This window comes from Vicugna pacos, chromosome 6 (assembly GCF_048564905.1).
Source record: "Vicugna pacos chromosome 6, VicPac4, whole genome shotgun sequence".
In the NCBI taxonomy this organism is placed as follows: Eukaryota; Metazoa; Chordata; class Mammalia; order Artiodactyla; family Camelidae; genus Vicugna; species Vicugna pacos.
Genome location: NC_132992.1, coordinates 40,636,599 through 40,664,009, shown reverse-complemented (window position 1 = coordinate 40,664,009; position 27,411 = coordinate 40,636,599). Strand labels below are relative to the sequence as shown.

The 27,411-nt window shown below is 41.0% G+C and overlaps 1 protein-coding gene across 6 annotated transcripts in view; it reads right to left on the bottom strand.

The window, feature by feature from the left end:
• The window catches only part of NPAS3 (neuronal PAS domain protein 3), a 798,065-nt gene that overhangs the window by 400,886 nt on the left and 369,768 nt on the right, over positions 1–27,411 (bottom strand). For 5 of the 6 annotated variants that reach the window (XM_072962906.1, XM_072962907.1, XM_072962908.1 and 2 more), the window contains one exon: positions 14,243–14,319. In XM_072962906.1, the coding sequence (XP_072819007.1) occupies positions 14,243–14,319 (77 nt within the window). Of the gene's footprint in view, positions 1–14,242; positions 14,326–27,411 lie in introns of all 6 variants that reach the window. The other variant, XM_072962911.1, reaches the window with a different exon arrangement.

Sequence of the window (27,411 nt, the reverse complement as noted above, 5' to 3'; positions counted from 1 at the left end):
TTCTTCACCCTTACAATGGAAATATAACAGTACCTAATTCAAAGGATGCATGAGGGGACTAACTGAGCCAGCGGCTGTAAGCAGCTCACTCGGTGAGTGCCTGATAGAGAATAAGTCACAATAAATGTGTGTTAATACAATGTGATTATCTCCCAAATTTCTGCACAGCTCTGTATGGAAAATCTGTACCCTGGGATCAAATGACCCAATTCTGCTTGGACCCAATTTTAATCTTTCAGTTTTAGAGAGCCCAGAAGTTCCTTACTTGCCTTTGTCTCTAGCAGAATGAGTCTTCTCTATACAGAATCTCTTGTTACTTAAATGGAATCCTTCAGATACTTTAGCCAAGACACAATGAGCAGTAGTAACCGAAGCATCCTGCCAATTTCAGTATAAGCTATGTCCCAAAAATGGGTTGTTTTATTTCCGCCTGAAATTCTTCCTCACTGAAAACAGCCTAACGATACAGCAGTCTTCAAGTAAAGCCAGGTTAAATGATTATCAATTAGTAACCAATCTGTAGTATAAATTCCCAAGTTGATCAGCAATCTTCTAGCACTGAGAACAGTTTGATCTGCAACAATCCAATTCCTCGTAAAAAATAATACAGCTTAGCTGAGAATCTAGTGAAACTAACCATTCAGCAGAGATGACTGGTACCAACTCAAAGAACCAGGCTCGAGTGCTTTATATTTAGAAAGACTCAACAATGCCTTCCAGAAGATGAAATGCTGTCTAAATTCCAGATTGGACTTTTACATTCAGTCCACCTAAATGTGATCTCAGGAGAGGATACAGTTGATCTTACTATGCATTATTAAATAGTTACTGAGTTTTATCTCCTATGTGACTACAATTCTAAAAGTATAATTTAAAATGTCATTGAACTATCCTTATGGATTAAAAATGCAATTAAAACAGTCGTTGATATTATCATTTGCCTTTGTATTTATGTAGAACTCACAGACTTCCCACTTACAGAAAAAGAATTTTCTGTTTCTTTAGGTCAATTCTACCCTTGGTCTAATCTCCGTACCAGACTAAACTTAGTAAAACATTGGATCACCCTAAAGTGAAGCATGAGAGTGGATTATTTCAGAGGGCATTTTTCTGGTGCCCGAAAGGGTCACCTGCAGCTTTTGTATCTTTAGAAATGAGGGAAACAGCTGCTCTGGCCTGCCAACTCCTGCAGCATTTATCTGGCCTCACGGGAATCTGACTAGGCTCCTCTGTGTGGGCAGCCCAACGATCAGGTATCCATTTTATTCAAGCAGAATAATAAATGTTTATAATCGTTTCAAGTAATTTACTCATATGCTTATTTTCCCCAACAGAGGTAAAGCTAACACTGTGACTTTTTTTCTTCTCAGGCAGGGTTCTATTCTGCCATCACAAAATAACACTGTCTCATGACCTTGCCATCCTAAATCATCAGATCCTGAATTGGCAAGTGTCTGGGAAGTGAAATTCACAAGGTGCTACCAGACAGTAATAAAAACAGCCAGAATCTTGGTGATCAGGAACACATGACCCTGCTCCCGGACTGGCTCGCAGTGCAGCTGAGAGATGGAGCCTGGTAGTAATCTCTGTACCCCCTAGCAGGACCCTGATAGTGCCTGCTTATTACTGTTGCCTACACATCTTGGTTCCTGGGGTCTCTAATGGGGACAGTATTACCCAGGTCAGGCTCAGAAGAAGAAAACCATTTGCGAACACATATCAGCCATGATGTGATGCATAATTTCTCTCTTGACATCAGCTGTTCCTTCCACTACCATTTCCAAGAGAGAAGGATCACAATCCTATTTTGGTTGATTTATGGATAATCAGACACAGATAATTTACAGATAATGAAATAGAACCTCTGATGGTGGAGAAATATTTGATTTTGATTTTCTTGATTTTGCTTGCCTGTACTTTTTGACTTTTCAAATTTTTTTTCTTTTACTTTGTGCAGTTAAAAGAGAGGTATTTGACCACACGTGCACACACACACACACACACACACAGAGGGACAACTACATATGCAAGATTCTTCTGTAACAATCTGTTTTTAAAAAGCTAGTGAAGTAGATTACAGATTTGACAGTACAGTATAAAAACTGTTCAGTTACCTCTTTAATTTAGCTTTGATTTTATTTAGAGATTTTTTAGTATCTTAAACTAACGTTGATTAGATTATTCTAAGCCAGACTTTCCCAAGTGTGTTTTGTAGAACACTGCTGTTCCAGGATGTTCACGGGTGTCTGCTTTCAGCTTAGCTTGGGAAACAGAGCACATTCTCCACCCAATCCCCACCCCCAAACTTTCCTCAAAGCCAGTGCTTTCAGAGTCCAAAAGGAGGTAAGAAAGCAATCCTAGCCAAACTGACTCCGTTTTGGGCCCCTGATTAATGATAATCAGCTGGTATCACTCTATCATTCCGCGCTGATGCTGGTGACAAGAAAATAATGTTTACTACCAATAAGGACTATTCTAAAGCCAAAAGAACACTCCTCTGGCCCAGATTTGCAGATATCTTTATCATTAGGGAATTATTCATATTCATATTTGACACGTAACCCTAAGATTTCTGAGACCTTTCTCCACTTTTAAAATTGAAAACATAATTATCCTTCTGTTTCACTTTAATCTCCAAATAATCTGGCCACCCTTAGTGCCTGAGAAAGAATTAAAGATATGTTCCCATACTTTTTGCAAACCATCTTCCTATCAGCAGGCTCCAAACAAAAGCTGCCCAACCACAATGACACTGCTGCCCTGTTTTCCCCCCCCCGCTCCACTGCAGCCTCTACCTGACATGACCACACTAGGAGAACACATGAATGAGGCTAGGACCCTCAAACTACCCCCAGAGAGACCCACGTGAAAACTAGACTTAAAAGGGTGTGTGGGTGTGGGGGTGTGTGTGTGTGCATGTGCGTGTGCGTGTGTGTGGTGAGTGAAGTATGTAATTTTAAGTGTGCAGCCACAGGGAGCACTCACTGACCAGTGCCAAGATGGGCAAACTGATGCTCTCCTGGTACCTCCCAGGTGCAGCTTGTCCCGGATGGCCAAGCTCTGGGGAACACTCCCTACCTGCCAGGCACTGTGTGAGGATCTCCTCGATAATCCTCACAGCCATCTCTGAGGTAAGAACTGCTACCACCTGCATTTGGGGTTGAGGAAACCAAGGCTTAGAGAGTTTAAATTAATGGCTTAAGTCTGCATAAGTAAGAGCATGGACTCAAAGCCACTAGTGTGTTACACTGACCCACACTGGTTCTGTTTTGGTTTTGGTTTCCTCCACTCCTAGTGGGAACGCGGAAAGGCCAAAGCCATGACTCACCTGTGTATTTCAATATTTCTTCTGGGCTCTGACACAAATTAGGCCCTCAGCAAATATTTACCAAACTGAGGCCTCGTATTTTAAAATTTATCGTCTGTCTCATTTTCCAAAATCCTGGCTACCTGAGATAATCATTTTTTTTTATTTTGTGTTGTTTTCATTTTTTGTTTGTTTGTTTGTTTTGTATTAGGTGGGGAGGTAAATTTATTTATTTACTTATTTATTTTAGAGGAGGTGCTGGGGATTGAATCCAGGACCTCATGCATGCTAAGCATGCGCTCTGCCACTTGAGCTATACCGTCCCCATCTCGAGATAATCAATTCTGTGATGGGTAAGTCCCCGCTTGCAGTCCTGTGACCAAAACCATAGTTTTTTCCGCAGGAACAGTTTCCTCAGACCCCTTCTCCTCTCCCACATCTCTCATACCACCTCTCTGTGAACAATGACATGTGTTCAAATCAAAGTCAGTAACAGACATGAAACCCCCAGTCAGTAACCAAACCAAATCATAGTCAGTAAGGGACATGGAAACCCCAGCGGGTATGTACCTGCCACTTGTGTACACACAGCATCATGGAAAGCCCTCTGGGAAGTCCTCCCTTCTGCTCTTGAGGTGGAAAGGGGCCCTTCTGGGCTGACGGATGACGGACTTTGTATAACACACATGAGGAGCACCCTACGTGCACTTCAGTGTCTCCTCAACATAATTCACAGCAGTGGACAATGGCTGCCTCTACCTTCCAGCTCTTCCGGACCTCTGATTGGCTGTTTATTCCCATTTTTCTAAGCAAATCTTGGAGTCCATACAGTAATGACATCACATTTTGGTCCAAAGGAAATGTATCTGGAGTCCCTTTACAAACTCTACCTTTTCTAGTTGCCTCTAAATGGCTAATGAGATTATTCTGGATTAACACTCCTTTAGGCGTTATAGAGGATTTTTATTCTCAAGGAAAAAATATATTCTAACTACCAAATTTTAAAATTTTACTGCAAACTAGTATATACTACCAAACATAAATACCACTTATCTAAACAGATAAATAATTTTCATCGGCCACAACGCAAGTTATCTTGCTTTTGACCTGAGAGGATTTCATTGATAATGTTCCCATATTCCTGAATGGTAATACTTTAGGTAAGCATCAACATTTTTCCTCCGAAACTTGGCCATTATTCTGAACCACACAACAGACAGACAGAAACACTTGCAGGTGTTTGTTAAACACATGCTCCATGCCAGACTCTGTACCTAAGCACTCTTAATTACACTCTCTCGTTCAATCCTCACAGCATACCTGTCAGGAAAACTACTACTGTTTTCTCCATCTTAAAGATGAAGAAACCAAGGCTTAGAGAGAGCAAGAGACTGATTTTGGTCTATACAGTAAGGGAGCACAAGAGGATGTGAGCTCAAGTTGGCTGGATGCCCTAATGCAGGAACTAAAAGAATCTGCCATAGTCTGTCACACATTTACAGAATATGGATAAAACCAGGGCTGGGAACACAGAGGGGAGTAGCGGCCATCATTCTGGGGTTAAATGTGACATTGGTAAGAATTTACTTGTTCATTCATTTATTCATCAGTTATCTCTTGATCATCTATTACAGGAAGGACTCAAATTTTACCCTGGGAATATAGTACTGTTAGCACGTGTTTTGGCCCATCTCTGAAGGACAGAGGATGCTTACACCTAATTTAATGGGATTTGAGACTTCAAGAAAATTTTCATGAGCTATTTTTCCAGATTGTGGCAAATACCCAAACATTCCCTTCCGTTTTTTATACAATGAGTTAAAGCAGCAGTGACTTTTTAAATGAGAGGTTTTAAACTTTCACAACTATAAAGTATTTCCTCATACTCAGTCATGAATATGACTTTATGTGACTTAATAAGTTTTTGCCTAATAAATTATGCTTTTTCCCTCAAAGTGAAAGTCTAAGGCACTAGAGTATTATGAAATAATGGCTTAGCCATCAGCCTCTGTGTGCTTCAGTTTTTCAATTTTGAGAATGGAGGTTTGATAAAACATACATTCTTGAGTTAATGTGGAGACCAGTGAGATAATTCTTGGCAAACCACACTGAGAATCTCCAATGAAACCAATCTCAAAGTATGAAGCATTAATCTAGTACATCCTAAGGTCGGGGGGATGCCTGCTTCATCAAAGCCCAGCAACTTAGATGACAGGCACACTGCAGATGGCGGGTCCAAATGACTCCTCCAATATTAGTTTGCCAAATTAGAGAAGGGACAAAAGACATCTTTATAATAAACCCTATTTCAAAAGTTGATTCTCTCCCATGTACGTTGCAATTTACACTCAGGTCCATCACTAACAGAAGTTGTGAATTAACTTTCAACATTAAAAACATTTTCCTAATGTCAATGCTGGCATCTTACTGAGGTAAGGATATGAAACCGAACAACAGACACATTTCTGCTTTGCTTTTCTCTCCTTTCTTTTTAAATAAAGATACTCTAAACCTTACATCTGATTGTTTTACAGCTCAATTGATAAGGTGGGTTCCTTTTTTTTTTTTCAAGAAAATTTAAAAGCAACTAATTTAAATATGCAAAATTATCTTGAGTTGTTCATACGTGAACTTAAAAGCCGTGCAACACAGGAAAATTAAGTAATTATGCCTCCAAGTTATTTACTGCAATTAAGCTCATTTATCATATGCAAATTAGTGCAAACTGGTCTCATTAGTTACTAAATTACTCAATATGAGCTGAACAATGTAGCACTCCAGTTTGTAATGAAAAATCCCTGTAGAGGCAAGCAGTATCAATTAAGCTAATTTGCATATGCAAATACATTCACTAACTTTCTCTTTTTCTATATTTAGTTTTACATTTTCTTACCATTCTGGATCAGAGGGAGACTGCAGGGTCACTCACCTCTCTCTCTTTCCTCTATTACAACTAGAGAACATCTCTATTAGTTGAACTTTATTTTATCTTAGCAGTGATGTCCAGCAGGACAGCACTTTGCCAACAAGGGCCAAAGGAGTAAGAAGATGCAATTTCCCAAGAGAAGATCATTTCTTAAAAGAAAAGCATACTGAAAAGTATAAATACTTTTAAGCTCCAACAAAATAATAAATAAGAGTGAAATTCCAGTTCATCGATAAATAGAAAACAGACTTAACATATCACCATCTCCCACAGAAGTCTTCTGGAAACACCAGCATCAAATGTAAAATGAATGTTGACTTGGCGAGGCAGCGTCTTAAGTAACAATTTTTATGTTCGCATTAGTCAATTTTTGAACTGTTCTAGAAACTATTCACTTTTCTTTGTCCAGATGTTTGAACTGTATTAGTCAACCTTTTATTTTCTCTTGCTGAATGGGATTAAAGAAGATGCTATTAACAACAGATTTGGCATTCTCCACCCCAACCCCACCACAGTTATAAGTAGCTCCTTTTGCCTACACAATCAATCTACTTTCTCCAAAGATTTTCCCTAGTCTTCTACAACTCACTGGGTTTCAAAGCCTGAAGCAGTGCCGTAGCTAGAAATACTTAAATGATAACCAAGATACAAAATGCTACAATGCTTTTAATTTTGTTTTCCTTATTACTCCAACTACAAATTTTTAATATTTCTGGTAGAAAACCTATATGTACTCATTTGTCTAATAATAACTCTGCAGGACATAGACCAGTCATGATTCAAAGGTAGGTCCTTAACCAATCTTCAAACTGATTAAAAATGGAAATGTAGAAATTTAAACGTAAGTCCTGATTTTTTTTTTTTTTACTACATCTGATCCATAACATCTCCTTTTAAACCTAGGCTCTTCTTTTACTTTTACTCTCTATCCCATGGCTGAAGGTGTTAAGGGAAAGAAAAAACCACATGATTGAAATCCGACATTTCACTGAAATCTATGGTATCATCCATTTCACCCACAAAAATCTCTGAGACTTTGCCTACCAAATAGAAAAATAGCTACATTTCAGCTCCTTCTTCTCCATCATTTTACGAAAACACATACTTTTAAACTATTCTGCTAAAGTGATGGCCATATCTATGTCTTCTACAAGAGAGTTGTTCTACTGAAAAATGATCCTTTCAAAAATAATTATTTCCCTAGTTTTGCTCAGGAAGACAGGCAGTCATGTAACCATTCTGCTCAGCCTTTTCTGACCCACTCCCAGCAGAGAACCTCGGGCGTTATAATATTGGAATGTTCTTGGTGATTCTCTCTTGGTCTCCCCTTAAAGATCTGCCCATGGGATTCGCTTTCAGTTTGGGGTTTGAACATCCTAAGAGGAATGCAAAAATTTCTTACTAACCCCAAATCATGCAGGCTCAATGACACAGATACAGGAGGCTTCATGCAATATAGACAAGCTCAAAACTAACACTTGGAAAACGCTTCCACCATTATCTCCCTTTAGGGCATTTCTTATAGAATATTTTTATTCTCCCAAGACTTCATTTAAATAATAATTGCAGTTCTAGATCATTTATGTACAAACATGTGTGTACTTATTTATATTCATCCAACTCACAAAAGTTCATTTGATATCCAAAACTAGTTATGGATAAAAACCATCCTTCAGTCACTTTATCAGTAAGAGTTATTAGTAATCATACGTATTATTCCATGTCAGTAATATAACACACACACATATGTAAGCTCACCATAATGTGCTCAGAATGAATGCAAACAAACCCTACAAGGCTTCCACATCCAAGGTTTGATGTGATTGCTTTGCTTTAACACTTGTGAGGTAAGTAAAGCAGCATTACTATGGAACAGGCAACAACAACACTAAAGTTTCATGTAACAATTATATAAGCTTTAGTTACTAATAAAAAAACACCTTAAACCCTTCTGTTATGGGCATGCAAATAATTAAAGCACTCCATTCATAAATCTGGCACCTAAGGGAAAGTCATTCCACTAGTTAATTTTATGAGTTACAAAGACAGTATTTGTTACCATTTTCTGTTTCGTTAACTTTGATAAAGTAAAATATGAATATTCTATCTTGTCTCTAAACTGGGAAAGTAAATGTAAATACCACTCATATTTTTTCATATTAAGGAAATCATGACGTGAGAACAAAAACACCTAAAGAGCGCCTTTAAAGCAGGAACCAAATGAGTGCTTAGTCACAAGTGCTACATTCAGCAAAGATCCCACGTAACGACCTAAAGTTCTCGAATTTTCACTTCGCCTGTCACAAACAGCACAGTTCCCAATCTTGACTGCTTGCCCTCCTGCTCCTCCTCTGATTAATGAGTCAAAGAAGAATAAAGTCGACTAAAACGCCTTGACTCTGGTCCAGTGCCTACACTTCACAATCACGCAGTTGCAAGGCTGACATCACTTGAATGCCTCAGCTCTCCTACCGAAGATGACCCTGTCCTGAAATCCAAGCCTGAAACGGCTACAGGTCCACTGGAGCTACAGTAAGGGTCACAGTCAGTAGTGAGGCTTTTTTGTCTATGATGTGAATGGCGGCCCCAGAATCACACAGTACACAGCCTGGGCGATGGTCTGCCTACATACACCAGTATTGGATCATTAAATTGCCAAATAACTTCGCAATAGTTGATTTTATATTGATTTATAAAAAGTTTATTTTCTTCCCTCTCAGTACAAAGGAAGTTACATTTTAGAGGATCCACCAAACTTTCCAAATTTTCCTAAGAGAATATATGGGTAACAAGATGGCACAGAGCAAAAACACATACTATAGCCCACAGAATGGGTGGACCAAAAATTAAGGAGTCCATTTTTATCCCCAACCCCCAACTCTACACACCAAGGGGTCCTTAGCACGCTTTTCTGAAAAACATCACTGGGGTCATAGGTAACAGGGAAGGTTGGCACCTGGTGCAGAGAATTCCCAGGCACTTCCTGATCCCCACCCTGGTATTCAGAATCGATCTCTATTTTACCCCCTACATTCCGTCAATTCTCTAATCCTATTCACTCTAAATATAAATTCTTTTATACCATTGTCTTTAAAAATGTCCTCATCATTTCTTGGCAAGTATTGATAATCTAATGTTAAGAGCCTGGGTTCAAATTCAGCTCTCACTTCACTAGCCACGTGAGCTTCAGCCAGTTATGTACGTTTTCTAAGAAGTCTTAGTTCACTCAATTGTAAAGCAAGCACAGCCCCAGCCCCTGTCTCATAGGTACCTACTGTAAGTATTAAATGTCATAAGAAGAGTAGTTAGCACAATACGCAGAACTAAATACATACCAAAAATTCAATACACTTAAGCTAAAATCAACCTGGATTAGGCTTTTTCTATTTAAAACATACCTCATTTGGTATTTGCATTAGAAATGCAAATTTATACAACACTGTAAAGCAACTGTACTTCAATTTTTTAAAAAATGTTTTAGAAAAAGAAATGCAAATTTATAGGTACAATCAAAATACTCAGAGGCAGCAAAATGGTTAAATAAATTATGATACAGTCATAGCATGGATGTCATATAACCATTAATAATAATGAAAGCTTACCCTTTCCTAATGCAGACATGGCCACTAGGTATTGATTTTAAAAAAGCTGATTCCCAAAGAGCATATAATTGACCAATGCTTGACCCCACAAATCTCAGAAATATAAACATACTCTTAGAACATTAACAACAAAATTTTTCCAAGACACTACCTTCTCACTTCCCACCTGTCCTTGACTGCAAACCTCCGGACACTTCTACCTTCCATCACTCTTAGAGTTTCCCTTTTGCACCTAAAACTTTACTCCAACTGTTTTAATTGGCAAAACCTATGACGCCTCTTCAGTATTTACCCTATTAAATGACTGATATTATGAATACTCCTTCCTTAAGCAAATTCAAATCCTGTGGTTTCCTCTCACCTTTCTGTCTACTCCCTTCTCATTTCCTACTTGTATCTTAAAGTGATGATATATAACGAGCTGCCTCCCCTCAACCTTCTTTCTTCGTTCCACACCATTTCCACTGGTCTGCATCTCACTGCTTAATTTGAACTATTATTCATCTATACACTAGTGATTAGTAAACCCTTGCCCTATTTTCAGCCCTAGCCTTGATCTTTCTCTAGAGGACCAGATTTCCAATGGCTTACCTCTCACTGGCTTAGCTGTGTAAGAGGATACACCATTCATCCTCTCTCAGGTAAGAGCGTCATTAGATAGCTAGTTACGAGTCTAGAAAACTTGTGGTCGTTCTTAACTCCTGTCATTCCCTAGCCTTTCACCTCTAATTCATGCCATGTGCCAATAATTCGATGTCAATTCCATATCTGTCTCTTCTATTCATAGGACCTCTATCTTGAAGAAGATCTTCACTTGGACTTTTGAACTACTGTAATAATTTCCTAAATGGTCTCTCTATAACAGTCTCTCACAACTCAAAGGCTTCCTAGACACAGTATTTTAAGAGTAACTCCAGAAACAAACCCTATCTTTATCTTGTCACTTTCTTGTATAAAAGCCTCCCCGGGTTCATTGCTGGTTACAGAATCCTGGCTTGGCTCACTGGCCCTAGGGCAATATGACTCATAAGCTCCCCATCTTTCTCTCTCTCATGCTCGCCTGTGCACGAGAAGCAGCCATCAAACTGAACATCTTAACAGTCCCTGAACAAGATCTATGATGACTTGCTCCCATGTCTTTGTGTTTGACATTCCTCTGTGATATTCTTCCTAATAAACTTTGCCTAATAAACCCCTACTCCATCCATCAACAACTTTGAGAAGTCTTCTTTGATGCTTTGTGGCCAATGCAGAGCCTTGCTCTTTCATGGACCAATGTGACACTTCTCACTTTGTCAAGCCTGATCCTTTCCCCAAATGATTGCAAGCTAGGTAAGGAGAGCAGTTATGTGCCTACTATAGCAAATTCCTTGTAGATACTTCAGTTTTGTTTTGTTTTGTTTTTGGTAATGATGATAAACTGTGAGGTTAGAGACCAAGCCCACCTTATTGGCCACACAGGTTTCTTTTTTCAGCTACTTGCAAATGAAGGATGATGAGGAGACAGGGAAGGAAGAATTTTTCCCAGCCCCCATGAATCAACCAGATTCAACCATGGAAACTCCTGAAGGAAAATAAGGAAACCATCTCATCCTAGCAGGGCACTGAGTTATAGTGAACGTGGTACAGACAGATCTATGGGTTCCAGCATTCTGCCAGGAGGGAAGACGACTAGCTAGACAACTCAGAGGAAGCCCTTCTCATCACTACCACTTCCTAACCCCTCTCTGCCCACAGCTCTAGTGCATCGTTTTGAGGAGCACACACAGCTCTTCAATGCCATTAACCACTGGCGTTGCAACAGCAGACATTTCCAGTTTCTCTGACCATTTCATGACTATCTAGTGCCACCATGCTCAGTGGCCTGACTTTCTTGAAAGCATCCCTGCTAAGTCTTCACCTCCCCTGAGGCCAAAGGCTTTGGGCAGGTTCAAAATGTAGGTAGCCCTACCTGTAATTGTTATATGGAGGTGATTTTTTTGCCTTCATTTTTTACCCCTCTTTCTTTTCCCCCTACACTCTGAAGACACAGAATGTATTTTTTTTTTTTTGCATGAGGCCTTCAAATATATAGTGAGGATCTTAATGCCCCTTTTAAGTCATGTTTTCCTCACTCCCCTTCACCAAGGCCCTCGCCAGTCCTCGTGTTAACAGGACTTCTAGTTCACATGCCTGACTAGTTATCCCACCACGGGACACCCAGCTGTCTGTGTTTCTCCTAACGGGTATTGTCTAAGGCGGGTGAGCCCCAACCAAAGAGCAGAAGAGCCCCATCTCCACCCGCTGCTCTCTTACGGGAGGTGTGCTGAACTGGCTTGGGGACAACCATTCTGTATTTTCACACTGCATTCACTGGGCTTATGTTCAGTTCAAACTCCTAAGTTCTGTGTTTTAAATCAGTTTTAAATTTTTTCAGCTCCTAAGTCACCCTCCCTTCAGAACACTGGGACTCAAGATTCCCAGAGAGAATGCAGAGGATAATAATCAGGGTACTGTTCGAACCATTTCTCTCACTGACTGAGTTTCACGCACTGACTGCTTCAGGATATAAACAGGAGTCATCCTGAAATCACTTAAGAATCCAACAACGTACAGTTTCCCCTCTGTATCTGCAGATTCAACCAACCACAGATCAACAGTATCTGGAAAGAAATCCAGAAAGTTTCACAAAGAAAATTTAAACTTACTACATGGCAGCAACGATTTAAATAGTATGTTACTAGGTATTGTAAGTAATCTAGAGATGATGTAAAGTGTACAAGAGGATGTGCACAGGTTATATGCAAATATTATGCCACTTTATATGAGGGACTTGAGCATCCACAGACTTTGGTATCCACAGGGTCCTGGAACCAATGCCCCGCAGATACAAAGGGGCAGAAGTATATATGGCAACAGTCACACGAAACTTATAAAGGAGATTCTAAACAAAGAATGTACGGGAAAGAGGGAAATAAAAACTCAAAGCTCTGGAAAGAAATGGCCTCCTGTATCCCTGAAACTAGTCTACTGCAAAGGTCATTCAAAACTTTGTGTGTGCGGGAGAATTCATCTCTCAAGGTGTATTTCAAGAAACATCAGTTCTATGAAACGTTAACAGGTATTAGTGGAGAAATGAGCAATGTCAAAATAAAAATAAATAAAGTAAGACTTTTCAGGGCCTTAAGTTTGCAAATGTGAATTGTGACATCTCAAACCTAATGACACATCAGAATGTTATTTTTAACAATCATCTAAGATCACATTTCTGGATTTCACCCTGAAGATCTCGATTTAGAAGGTCCCGGAGAGGCCCAGGAATGCAAGCTTTGAACAAGTGTCCCAGGTGATGCTGCAGCTGCCAGCCAAGAAACCGTTTTGGAGAACCACTGGGATCTGACCACGGAGAACCTGACGGTAGTGATTTCCTAGGGTACACGTTTTCAGAAATAAGCTAATTCAATACTACTTTTGGCTATCTCGAAATTGAAAGTACCATAGAGGCCTTAAAAAAAAAAATCTCTGGATAGGGATCTGAAATGTAGCTTTATTTTTACCTTCAAGCTTATCTAAGAAAGACATAACCATCTCTTCCAAATAAGATGCCTAAACATCCCAAACATGTCTGTTTAATTTCATGTTAAAATGCATCTTACACAGTAAAGGGAAAAAGCTTTGGCCATGGCAACACTTATCCTGGAAACAAAAACAATGTAGAAGAATTACCCTGGATAAAGGAAGATGTGTTGAATTGATGACAAAGTCTTAAGAGAAAGTTTTTAGTAAGTGAGATGCTAAGTTTAGGATCAATTTTCTCTAGGACTAAATCACTACAGGCCTGTCCTAGTCACCCTCACATTTGTCATGAAACTCAATGGAAAAAAAAAAATCAAAGGATCATTATTTGTCTCCTTTTACTTAAAAATATACTTTAAAATCTCATCCTGAGAATATCTGTAGTTTGGGGAAGCAAACACTAGGATCGGAAGCACTCATGAATACAAACTCAAGCAAAGAACAACTGAAATTTGGCAACACATAAAGATGTCACATCACTTTCACAACAGAATGTTGCTCTTCCAAAAACAATATATAGCTCCAAAGACACACACATATGTCCACTTACAAATGCAGCACACACAATCATTCTGGGAACAGCCAGCTACTATACATTGTGCATCAGCTCAATAGTGCAATTCAGTTCAATTACTACAGCACAGATAATACTTGCCCTCCCTTTCTCATTAATATTCTCTCAAGGGATGGCTTTCTAAAAAGAAGAAAATAAATAAGAATTTCTGAATTCCAAGATAAAATGGCAACAGTCATATACATAGCTGCAATAAAAAAAACATTTTCATTAAAAAACTAAACATGAATTTTTTTCTTAGTAAACTATAAGTGAGCTTCTTTTTCTTTTGAAGTTACCTGCAAAATGTGACTTCCCAAATGTGCTTCAAATACTTCAATGGCCAGTGCGCTGGGGCTTCTCCTTCGTTGTGCACCTATAACTTAAAAAAAAAAAAAAAAAGAAAGGAAAGAAAGAAAAGAAATTAAGTTGGAGCTCTGATTCACACTTACAGCTTCATTTCTCTGTAATTGAATCACCAGCTAGCTACTGTATCAAAGAAATCTGAGAGAAACACAACCCAGTGGTAACCTTGGTTCTGAGCTGCCTGAGCAAAATCAGAGCCTAGACTGAATTTTCAATTCAGAGTATCATATTCAGATTTAAATTTGTTTTTCTTTTTGAACTTTTTCCTACAATGGAGCAAAAACATATGAATGTTCACATTCCTTTAAAATAAATTTCTCAACTGTTTTTCTTCAAATTTAGGTATTGTTATTTTTAAAGTATACACACACTGCCTTTCCTCTCAGAGAAACCTCAATGTTTCACATCCTCTAGGCTACAAAAAAAGCAAACAGGAATTTTTTTTTAATGTTCTAATAACTTTATCATAATTTAATAAGCACAACATGTTGGCTAAGAGATTCTCATTAACAACTGTTTGCACTAGTGTTAAGCGTCTCAGGGTGGCTGGATTTCGTATTTACTGAACATTCATGTGTAGCTGTTCCTACAGGACCTACAGGAAGCCCCACTGGATGCCTGCCCAGCATGTGCCTTGTCAGGTCAGTGACTGTTTTCTTGTCTGAATACTTCTCTGTTCTCCTACTAACTTATAGTCAACCTTCTTCTTCCTGGCCTATGCTACATGTGTTGCCCACAGGCACAAACATCCAAAGAACCCCTCACCCCTTAACATGCATGGTGTTATGAGCTTAATGCCTGATATTTGTGGGATCCAGAATTGACAGTCTTCTCATTACCATTTTTTTTTTTTTGCATGGGGTCACAATTTGCTTTTAAATCTGTTTTGGGTATTTTCCTTTTTTAAAAAAGTTCCCAAACAAAAATCTGCTTTACCGTAACTTGTGCAAGAAAACATTCAGAACTTTTCCATATTTCTATCAAACTCCTTATGTCTTCCTGCTTTTCTTAAAAATTTTATGACAAACATCTATTTCCTCAAACCTAGACACTACACATTGAAAATAAAATCAAAATCCCCTCCTTTCTCGCCTCTCAAAACACTTTCGGCTAGTTGACAAGACAATTCCAGCAAAATACTGCTGGGATAATTCTGCCTCGTCTCAGTTACTAAGCCAGTTAGTTGGATCCATAGCTTAGTAGGGATTATAATATAAATGCACTTATGATTATTGTGCTGTGCAAAAGTAGGCAGTTTGCCCCTGCAATTGTGAGTTAGTGTCTGCCACGTCTGAAAGGCACTTTGAAAAATAGCATGAGTGCTAAGTATCATTATTACTGGCAAGAGGAAATAAAAGGGGTGTTTTTTTCAATGAGAAAATTTATAAAATATAATTGAAGGGTGATTATTATCAAAGAATATTCCAGCTGGAAGGAATCTTAATGATCTCTAGTCCAACTTCTTCATTTGCTTCAGAAGCAAAACACAGAACTAATAATCCTAAAATAGAAAAATCAGTTTTCTATCCTAAGATTAATCATCACTGTGAGTATAGACATAAGATTTTAAAATTTTAATATTAAGATCTAGTGAAGACAGTTCTCTGTGTGTGTGTGCATTTCTGATTAATTTCCTATTCTAACATGCACATTACTCCCTTCAAAACTCCTTTGGCATTTTTGATAATGCAGCTGTCTTACTGAATACTGTTTTCAGTTTCTAGAGTGTTAATTGCACATTATGGTAGCTTGGTGTGAATGATCCCACATGAATAAAATCTGCAGTCTTTTTTTTTTTTTTTAAAGATTGTTGAGGGGAGGGAAGCTTTTGATGGGGAGAAGGGGGGGACTGAAAAACTTCAAAAATGTCCACTCTGTTTCTGAGGCAGTAATTAGGATCCAGAAAGCTCCTTATTAATAGTTCATAATTTGGGGGCATTTCAGTACTTCCAATTATAAAGCTCAAATTAAACCACTGTACTTCACAGAAGAAATGGACTGATTTACAGAACACAGACTATTCCACAAAGAATGCATTAAGAAGGGGCCAGGAGAGCAACAGCCACCAACATATAAAAAGGACCTTAAAGCATCACAGGTAATGTAAGAAGCACATTTATTTACTAGACGGTCCAAGAGGGGTGCTCCAGCAACAACTCTGACAAGAAGCATGGAAACAGATGACCACAGTGGGGGTGTGGCAGGGGCTACTCAGGGCTGGATGGCCATCGATGGCCTTTCTTTTCTTACCTTTCCTCACTTAGGGTTCAGTTGCTCTTTAAGTTAATGGTGCAAATGCATAAACAACTGGGGATTTTATTTAAAAATCGGATTAGGCAGCCTCGGGATCCCACGTGCCTTCACCAGGTCTGATATCCCTGAGTCCTACCTACATAGTCCTTCTTTGTTCTTCAAATCCTCTAGAAACCTGACTGTCTGCTAGTCCATGCTAGCATCACACGAGCGTCTTGTGAGTGGTTTCAAGCTATTCTAGTCAATGGCATTTTTACGGCACTGGAACTTCTCTTGATTTATATGTTTTGCACTTATGCAGGTGATGTGGGGCTGTAATGGCAGCTCCTAATTTTACAGCCAACATAAATATGTTAAACAGGAGCCCACTGTGCCCCGGGTAGAAGCCCAACTCTGACTGCAGCCTTACTGGGAACTGAATGGACGTTAAATGTGTACTTTGTATCTTCTACTTTTCACCCTATCACATTTGGCATGTTGAGTACTTAGACAATAATCTGATAACTCAGGAAAAATGCGGATACAGTCATTTTGCTCCTCTATGTTAATCCTCATTGTGTTTATAGAACATCACTAATGCTTAATGAAAAACTAGAGGCCTTTCCTCAATGGGCTCCATCATTCTTAGGAAAGCAAAGCATTACTTACGAAGCACGCCCCGATTTTTGTGTTTTGGAAGTTGACATTTCCTAAAACCATTTGGTAGCCCACACACAACACATACTTACTATTTCTGAATAGGTCAATGTTTCGTCTGATTTACTGACATTTCGTTTACTTGTTTGTTGAATGAAAAAACACTGCTTTTTGAAATTTAAAGAACACTAACTAAATTAACCAAAAAATGCACAGAACATTGCTAAATAAATGGAACATGTAATTCCCTATCTGTGAAGATTATGTTTCTAAGTCACTGACAGTGAGACATGAGAGTTGTGTAAGTGAACAACAGCTCATACAAACTGTTAAAAGAAAAAATAATCAAACCATAGTAATACAGTAATTCAACTTCAAATTCGATTCAGCATTTACTGGCTACCTATTTGATGCTGAAAATTGCTAGCTACTGAGAGGTAACTAGTGTTATAAAATCTAAATAACATTCCAAGAGAAAATTTTAAGCCATTTACAGCAAACCTAGGCCCCACATATAATTGCCAACACCATTATCTCATGTTTTGCAAGGGTGAAAAATAAAACACCAAGAGTTTTAAGAGACTTTAAAAGGAGGAGATATATATGGAGAAAGATTTTGAAAAATCAGCTAAAGAAATCCTGATTGTCTCAAATCTAAATGATCTGATGCATCATTAGGATTGTGCATTTGGCCTTTCTCTCATTAAAATGGGAGACCCAGAAGAAAACCACAATCTGAAACATTTATCTGAAAAATCAGTTTATAGTCCCTCAACAATGTCGGCAAAAATGCTCTAATCTAGACTCTTGTGCATAACCTTGTGAGGCAGTCTTCGAGAATTAATTAAGTGCAGTAAAAGACAATCCCTCTTTGGGGAAATATACCACACACTCCCAGTCACACTCTTAACCAGAGCCCGTCACCTTCGGGGACGCACAAACGCCAGGAAGGCTGAGGATTATTGCTCAGAGGGAGTTTGACCTATTCAGCCAAAAGGTCAGCTTGCCACAGAAGAACCCATCACACAACAGAAACAGGACAGCTCAGTGGACACACATAATGAAAGAGGGAAGAGTCACGAGCCCCACTAGCCTTGTGTCCGGCACTGCCCTTTTCCTTCTAACCCTCCCCACCCCGCTTTCCAGAGAAGGCGGAGCTGCCCCGGCTCCTCCCAGCGCAGTTCACAATGGGAAGGTCGACCACAGGCAGGGAGAGAGAAAGAGGCTCCTTATTTAAGGGATCACTCAAAAAAGATACTCAAAAGTAAAGATGAGGACGACATTGGGAGGCAGGGTTTCCAAGGGATTGTTTTGGTAGGGAAAAGCTGTCCGTGGCAGATGGAGAGGACCATTTTAGACCTATTTTCTCACCCAGCTCTCCCTCCATGGGAAGCAGAAGGGCGGGATAGGTGAACGCAGCCTTACAGTTCTGCAGGTGGTATTTCAAAGGTGAATCATCAACCCAGTAAAAAGGCAAGCTTTATGGCCACCCTCTGAGACCATCATCCCAGGGGCAAGGCTCCGTTCCCACACTGAGCCCAGGGGGAGGACGCTCAGGGGCATCCGGACAGCACTCCCTGGGCTTTGGCACTTGGGCGAGCAAAGTCAGGGTCTGGGAAAGAATGGAGCACAGAATGCTTAACGAGTCTTTCCATGGCTACCCAAGAAAAGAAAAGGGATTTCCCTTGAAGAATCTCAATTAGTCTCCCTCACTGCAGGGCAAACGAAGCCAGGGAGGGTTTTCCCAGGAGCCTCAGAAGTTTATGAGGTATGTATTTGTGTGTGTGTGTGTGTGTGTACGCTTCCCTGTAAAAAATAAACATCTATATGCTTTCATTGAATGTGGAACCAAATCTTCATTCTGACACTGATCCTCACAGCTCTGTCCACTGCCCACATTCACAGTTTGTATCTTTTCAATACCAAACTCCTCACTTCCATGCATGCTTTAGACACTGGGAGCATTTCAGGTTGGGATGAAGATGAGACGCTGAAATAACCAGCGGTAGGTACCAGCTTAACCCATACAGCGGCACTGTAACTGCATGTGTTGTCAAAAGCACAACACATGGACTTTCCAGACAGTGCATGATGCAAATATCTAAAAACAAATAAAACCAATGCTTTTTCAATGTATTTTCACAAAGATTAGTTTCTTGCCACTTAAAATACAGGATAACTGATAACCAGAGAAGAGAAATAGGGACAAGGGTTGTTAACCCAGCATTTGAATGTTAGATGAATGTTAAATATGAGAAAGAAAACCTCCTGTATTCAAAAGTAGTACAGTTTGGGTTTATTTTTAAATTCATATTTAGAATATTTTAATAATCAAAAATATATCTTCATAATTCACGTCCCAGAATCCATGAACACATTATATTACCAATTTAGACAACATAGGCCTATTTAATCCAATAAAATAACTGAAACTCTAACAAGTCTTATGCTGAGTCAAAAATTCTTTGATGCAACACATTTAAATTTCTCCCACAATTTACATATGGATTAAAAACATTAGGGAAAAGCAGTAAGGATGATATGACTGTCAAAGTATTAATATTTACAAATTAATTGCTGAACTTAAGAAAAAGAAACCATGTCAGTTTTTCTCCCAAAAAGCCCATCTGTATGGCTCCAACTGGTACAAACTAAGGGGAAAAGATAAAATACTCAACAGATCTGCTGAGTCAAGGAGATGTTTATCATGCACTTATCCTCTGAAGAACTATATGGTATCCATACATGTTTGAAAACTTTTCTTTACAATTTTCTACATCAACACAGCAAATGTGTCTAAAAGTAAAATAGCACCCAAGCATTACTGTGGTAAGTCTTGACCATGTTTCTGTACAAATTACAGGAACTTTTTAGTACAAAATGTCCATTTTAATGAGTTGTTTTGCCAGCCTGCCTTCATTTTCCACTGAAGGCAGTGAGAGTTACCAAAGCCGACCTTTCGTCATCTGTAGCTGGGGAAAGAGGAAAAGAGCCTTTCCATGACAATCTGGAACTTGCTAGGGGAGCTACTATACCTTATGTGGGCTGCGTATCAGGTGCTTGACATTCTTCATGAGAGAACCCCAACTTCGTCTCGATAATGAAATTCTTCAGGCAATGGGTTAAGCTGCTGCTTGGAGTGGCAGCACCTGAGGCAATGATCAAGCCCTGACAGTCAACACCTCTGAGGACAGAAACCTCAGGAACAGGCAGGCATGACCCACAGCCTGGGCTCAGGGCTGGGGAGTGGGGCACATGAGGGGGATCCTGAAAAGATGCATGCAGGTGTAAGGGCAGGACTGGACTACTAGATGACACGCTTTACTTTCTTGATACCTCAAAGTATTTGCTACAAATCCAAACAGGACTTTCTGAAAATGGTAGGTAAGAATCATTCCAATTTTACTTTCTTAATCACTTCAGTATCAATGTACATAAAAAGCAGGCACTTTTAAAGAATTTGAAGTCCATCCACAACTCCAAGTCTTTTCTGAATGTACTTCTTGGCTTCAACACATTAATGCTCCAGGAATTGCCTCTGGATGCTAAGTTTAAAGTTAACTCTTTAATTCCCTTTACACAGTGAAGGACATGGGAATTTCCTCGTTTTCTTTACAAAATAAATAAAAGGTAAAGAAATAGATCGCAACTAATTCCTGTCTTGAGGTTCCCAGCAGGGATGTGGGATCTCATGTGAATTGCATTCCCTCTCAATCTGGAGAAGTTTTAAGAGGGAGGCAGTTATACATACAGTGACTTGAGAATGAAGAATGGAGAAGGGGAGAATCTCTGAGTGGCAGAGGGTCGTGATTTTTATCTAATGTGAACTCGGCAAGAAGATACCAACTATTTACTCTGGCTTCAGGGCTACAGCAGCAAACATGCATCGAGCCTCACTCCGTGGCAGGTACACCGCTGGTACCTGGAACACAAAGATGAGTAACACAGAGACCACTGGGCAAGGCTGTCCTGTGTGGCAGAAGGGTCCAGGAGGCCACGGAGAGGCGGCCGTGCAGGCAGCAGCCTGGGCTCAGAGCCTGAACACGTGCTGATGCAGGAAGGTGCTGTATCTCCTAAGGACCATCTGCAAGCCCAAGTTCAGAGCTTCTTGTCTTGTTCCTCTTCTTCCAATGATCACCTTCCTCTGCAAATCAACTACTCTGTGCATGTGGACTACCACGTGTTCTCCTGAATTCAGGGCACCATTCTCAGAAGGACATCGTGTGCCCTCTGACCACAGCTGTCAAAGGGAAAACTAGAGAGGACACATCAGATTTGGGATGGGAAGGCAGTACTGACTGTGCAAAGTTGAATACTTGTCCTTTAATTGGTAGAAATGACCTCCTCCACTAATATGCTAAAAAATGATTTTGAGAAGCTTAAATTTTTAATGGGGGTTAGATTTGGTATGCTCCCTCAGCAGGGGCCGAGCGAGAAAAGGGTTATTAGACTTTCATTCTGCAAACGGTCTTAAAAGCCTTTCAGCTGAGTGCTGTCGTCAGGCCGTCACCCGTCCTGACCCCAGCAGCACACGGACTGCTGGTGGCATGCTTCTGCCCCGGAGGAAGGGAGTGGAGATTATCACTGAATCAGCCTGGTGTCAGCTGGCACTTGCTGGTTAAAGGAAGAAGCCCACATCTGTTAGCTTGATTTTTTTCTTTTCAAGTCTGATCCCAAAGCTTCATGTTATGACATTTGTAGCATCTGCCACGAATGTTGAGGTTAGCCAGGCAAACTCTATTACTTCCAGTCTAATACTCCATCCATCCTCCGGGCTTTCCTAGGCCACTGATACAACAGGGAACTAAGAAACACTGGATCCTGTGTTTCCGAGGCGGAAAGAAGGCAATGTCGTTAGCCCTTTCCTCCTTCCCTCTCCTGTTCCTTCATTCATATATTCAGTCATATCCCTATCTTCCTGTTTGCTAGCTTACGCTTGGGCCACATCAATGCTTGGCAATCTGTTTAGTGACTTTCTAACAAAAGCAGCCAACATAAATAGTTCCATGAAACAGTGGGGAGTCAGCCCAAAGGATGCTATGCTTATAATAGCACCTGCTCCGGAAAAGTCACCCTGATGAACTTCCAGAGCTCAGCCAACTCAGAGTATGGTAGTACATACATTTATCCAAAATTTAGTGAGCACTTATAAAGTGGAAGATAATAACCTTACTGATCTAGGAACTGGAGACGTAAGCCAGGCTCCTATTTCCATTTCTGGAAGTTTTCTTTATATGTCAGTAGAAGAAAGCTACAAGCACCCATGCAAGGTATGGCCTGAGCCTCTCCTTGTTGCCAGGCACTTTCTCAGGGGACATACCCAGGAAAAGGCACCATCCTGACCCGCCAGGTGATCAGAGTCCAGTGGGAAGACTGGCACCTAAGCAAGTACATAAAACGCAACAAATGCGCAACTCAACTTTCAATTCAGGTTGGGGGAAGGGAGAGGGGAGGCAGCAAAGGCTTGAGAATAGGAGCGCTGCTGGAACTGTGGTCCGGAGGGTGGGGTCACATTGACAGTGAAGACCCCGGGATCCGCTGGTCAGACATGGAGGCAGGAACAACTGCACATTACCACAGCTCCCCGGCAAGGTTCCAGGCTCGTCACCTGACCCGCTCCAGCCAGCGTTCCCTTAAGCTGAAACGACAATGGATGGTCACACCCCTACCGACACTTCCAGGACTGGGTCCCCCAATACCACTCACCTCCTCGGGGCTCAACACTATAACGTTAACAGTCATATGATCACACCTACGAGAATCAAGGTCCGCTCAGCTCTGTCTGAAAGCCTGAACTTCACCATTTGACCTCCGGATGATGAAACACCACTGCCTGCCTCAAGGTTCTTGAAGTGCACACTGACACCATCACAGCAGCCAGCTCAGTGCTGTTTGAGGCAACCCGGTCACCAAACAGGATGGTCATGTCTCCTCGGAGTGCTGAAGGGGCAGCCGTGACTCTGTCCCTTACGGTACGCCCTCCGACTCCTTCTCAAGGTGCTCCCTGCCCTCTGCTTGCAGAATCCACAGGGAGGAGTCACATCCCTGGGAGACGGCTGCACACAGAGCAAAGGCTTTGGGTCCTGGAACCAGGCCGACCGAGTTTTAAATCCTCCATTTATCTCTATTAGCTGGGTGGTCAAGGACAAATTAGGCTCTGTGGACCTCCATGTCTCATTCTGTCAAGGGGAGCTGTTGTGAAGACACGTGACATCCCCTGCCTGGCTTTAATTCTCCTCCTAGAATTTATCTGCATGTTCCCTCTCTTTCGCACTGCATTGTTCCCTTCAGAAGCTGAATGAAACCCTAGCAGTTAGGATAGGGTCCAGAACACAGAAGGTGCACAATAAATATTTGTGAATAAATCAACACTCAAGAGTTCCAGCCCATGGGAGGCGCTCAGCACACGTGAGCTCTCTCCTTCTTGTTATGAAAAGCAGAGGCTGAGCCAAAGATGACTTTTCTCAATCACTATCTTTATCCCAATTTTAACAGAAATACTAGGACTATTTTTCCTAAATCGCAGGAATATTTAGGAATCACTTCCTAAAATATTAGGAATATTTTGTTTCTCTGTATGTTGTCTCTAGTTTCTGTCTTTTTTGTGGCATGATATCAAATCTACAGTGTCACCACAAACCCAGCAGGCCAACGGCAATCAGGGTCTCAAACCAGTGCAAACATTTCACACATACTTGGGCACAGAGCCAGCAATTCACTGAGTGTCAGCAACTGCCCACTGAATTTTCTCTTCAAGGATTCACTCAGGTCCTATTCTAGCAGTAATTGGCATTCGTTTTAAGAGGCTGAGTGCTTCCAACATAACTTGATTAGGTACACATACAGAGTCACTGCCACTGGAAACCAAAATCACCTCTTACAACCCCACCATCTTCTCTGATTTCATATGAACAAAAGTCCACACAATTATCAACAGTAACTGAGCAAGAACTAGGTCTCCCTCGTGTTAGCCGATCAAGGTCTGCACCACCATGGCCGTCTGCCTCATGGGGCCCTCCAGAGGCTATGACTTACGCAAAAATCAGAAACTAAATAAGAAAAATGAGCACAATTTGGAGTTTAGAGATCAGTAAACAGGTAGACAATGACTGTCAGACCTAGAAATAAGAATACCCGCAAGCATATACTTTCACGCTCATCACCACCATGAAACATATCAAGGAGATGGAACTTAATTTGAAGACCTATTATTTAGATTCAAGGCTCAGCTCAAGTCTCTCTTTGTCAGAGGTTCTTTACAGGTTTCTTTGATTAACAAGGCTGTTTTAACAAACTCTCCCTAAGATGGTATTCAAACACAAAACTTTGTGTGTACAATTACAAAAATTCCAGAGAGCCTCTGATGCCCATCCATAGACCTCATGTCAAGAACTCGTGCTTCAGACAAGAGCCAGGCATCCACACATAACCTGTACCAGCCTGACACTTAGTGGGGCTGAACAAATGATTCCTTGAATGAATAAGTAATCAAATGAAGACCCAAATGAATGAATGCAAGGAGATTCAGTCAGAGAATACTCAACTAAAGCAGACACTTGTATTCTGTGTGGGACTCTGAGACTGAAAAGCAGCAGCCAGTTAGTTGGTTTATTCACAAAAATTGCTTTGTAGAATTATACACTGCTCCTCCCCTTCTAAATGCAGACAGAGGGAGGAAAGGAAAAAGAGATAATGAAGGTTTGCAAATGAAGTGGGTACAACTGTGCAATCAATCAACGTTTTCTGAAAAAGAATCTGCACCACTTGCCAAAAATCTGAACTGAATAACTGAACCAGCATTCTGATGAGAACGGACTTTGCCACTAGCCAGTCATTTTTATTTGTCTTCCAGCTGTCTTGCTTCCCTTTTCCAGGAAGCCACTGGTCTCTTCAGTTTAGCAGGTTCAGCCATGGGAATTTATTTAATCATGGCCAAACGCATACTCCATGTTTACTCTTTTAATCAGCCTTTGCTGAGTGTTTACTCTCTGCCCAGTATTCTGCTAGTTGAAAGAATATAAACTGTTCTTCTCACCAGCCACTGCTGGCCTACTAAGTGCCAGACACTCTTCTAGCACTGGAAGAGTGAACACAGCAGACAAACACGCCTGCAGGGAGCCGACACTCCAGTGGGGATCCCAAGCGACAACAGCACACACACAGCTAAGTATGGCAAGTAGTGTGACAAAGAATAAATGCAGAGGGGCAAGGAATTTCTGCACAAGATAGGAAAATCAAGGAAGACCTCTCCAATGATATATCTGATAAGAGATATGAATAAGGTGAAGGGGTAATGGGATGTCCAGGTGAAGGCAAGAGAAAACGTAAAGGCCCTGAGACAGGACAAGCTTTCAGGTTCAGGAGATGGCGGTGGGCCAGTATCCTCAAGGAACCTGGAGACTGGGGAGAAGGAAATACAGATTGTAGTAAAACAGTGGTTTGCTCGGAGGGTCTCAGGAAAAGGGAGCCTCTAACTCCAGTGAAATTCAAAGAGGCAAAAGAGAAGAGGGTATGCGGACTAGAAATGAGTAGAAAGTTTCCAGGCAAACAAGCCAGGGGTTGGTGGGGGCGAGCAGAGCGGCTGAGGTGGAGAGAAGAGTGTACGTGACAGCTCCAAGCCAGCTGGACCCAGGAGCTCCCTGCACGTGCAGGGAAAGCAGTTTCAGGGAACATCTATAAGGCTGAGTTACAAGTGGCCTCATGGACACTGCAAAGGAGTTTCTAGTTTACACACAGGAATCGGGGTCCATCTGAAGAGTCAGTAGGTGAGGGGCCTGAGCACAAGAGTGTGTTATGTCAACAGGGCAGAGGTGCACAGGGTAGAACTGTGTTCGGAGGAAAGATAAAAATGTGGCTATGGCATAGTCTAGGCAAGAAGATGATGCGTTAATCCTAGTAAGTTAGAAAGACTGCAGAGAGGAGTTTGATTCTGAAGGTGTTTAGGAGGTAGGATTGAGAGCTTTGTGATTGACTATTGAAGGAAACAGAAGCGTCAAGTATGAATTCCAGTTGTTTAGGTTAGCAAGCAGTGAAGACAGTTCAATCATCCCCTGTAACAGGACACTGACAAGGGAAGAAGGCGTTAATGAGAAGGTAGGACCCTGAACTGGAGGTGTCTTTAGGACAGGCCCATCGAGATGAGATGAGAGGTCCAGTAGACCTGAGGCTCTGGGTGGAGGTGTGGAAGAGATGAAGACTTGGCTGCAAGTCAAATGGGTGGGCATCGAAGCCACGGGAGGGCAGGAAGAGGGGAGGGCTGGGGGCCGGCTGGGGGCCGGCCTGGGGAACATCTGCATTTATGGAGAGGAAGGGGAGCCAGCAAAAACCTGAGAATGAACACCCAGAGGGGTAGGAGGTAGATAAAGAGGTGATGGTGTCCTACAAACAGGAAAAGCAGAACTTTGAAGGAGACTTACCACCTACATCCAATGGCAGGGGAGAGTACTGAAGACCTTGGATAGGGGCACTACTCAACAAGGAATAATGAGAGGTGAAAACCAAGAGTTATATACTTTGAGTTCCTTTTCCAGAAATTTGGAGGTGAAAGGAGAATAGGGGATGAAAGATTGGTAAGAAAGAGAAGTAGAAAACGCCTAGGGGAAGAGATTTTTTACAAGTGATTTGAGGATGTTTATACCCTGAAAGAAAGAAGCAAGCAACAGCCACAAGATATAGAAAGATGGAAAACCCTCAAAAGAAGGTACCCAACTGTCCAGAGTTCAGGGAAAGCTGAGCAATAGGTAACATTTTTTAATTCAATGTTTTATTATAACCTGAATCTACAAAAATGATGCTGTCAGATGCAGCGGCCCATCCAGCCAAGGACTTCATCTTCAGAACGAGTTCATCTAAGCTGATGGTCAAACAACAAAATGATCTATAATCCATGTTCAGAAGTCTATTTCTACAGGGAGAGCTGCCTAAATGCACCTAAAACCAAGCCATCCTGTCCTCCTCAAACCTCCATCCTCTCCCTTCTACTGGGAGGAGTCCTCATTCTGCTGGTACTGCAGGCTCATTATTTCAGTCTCACTCCTCCTTAGTTTTCTCCACTGTGTAAACAGGGAAATTGAACATTCTTTCCTAGGATCCTGGTCTCTACTGCTAGAGTGACTTTCCTGCCAACTTCATGAAAACATCAAACTCCATACACATGGGTTTACAAAGACGCCAACATGCTATAAAATGTGCAGGACCCCACTTTTGTATGACA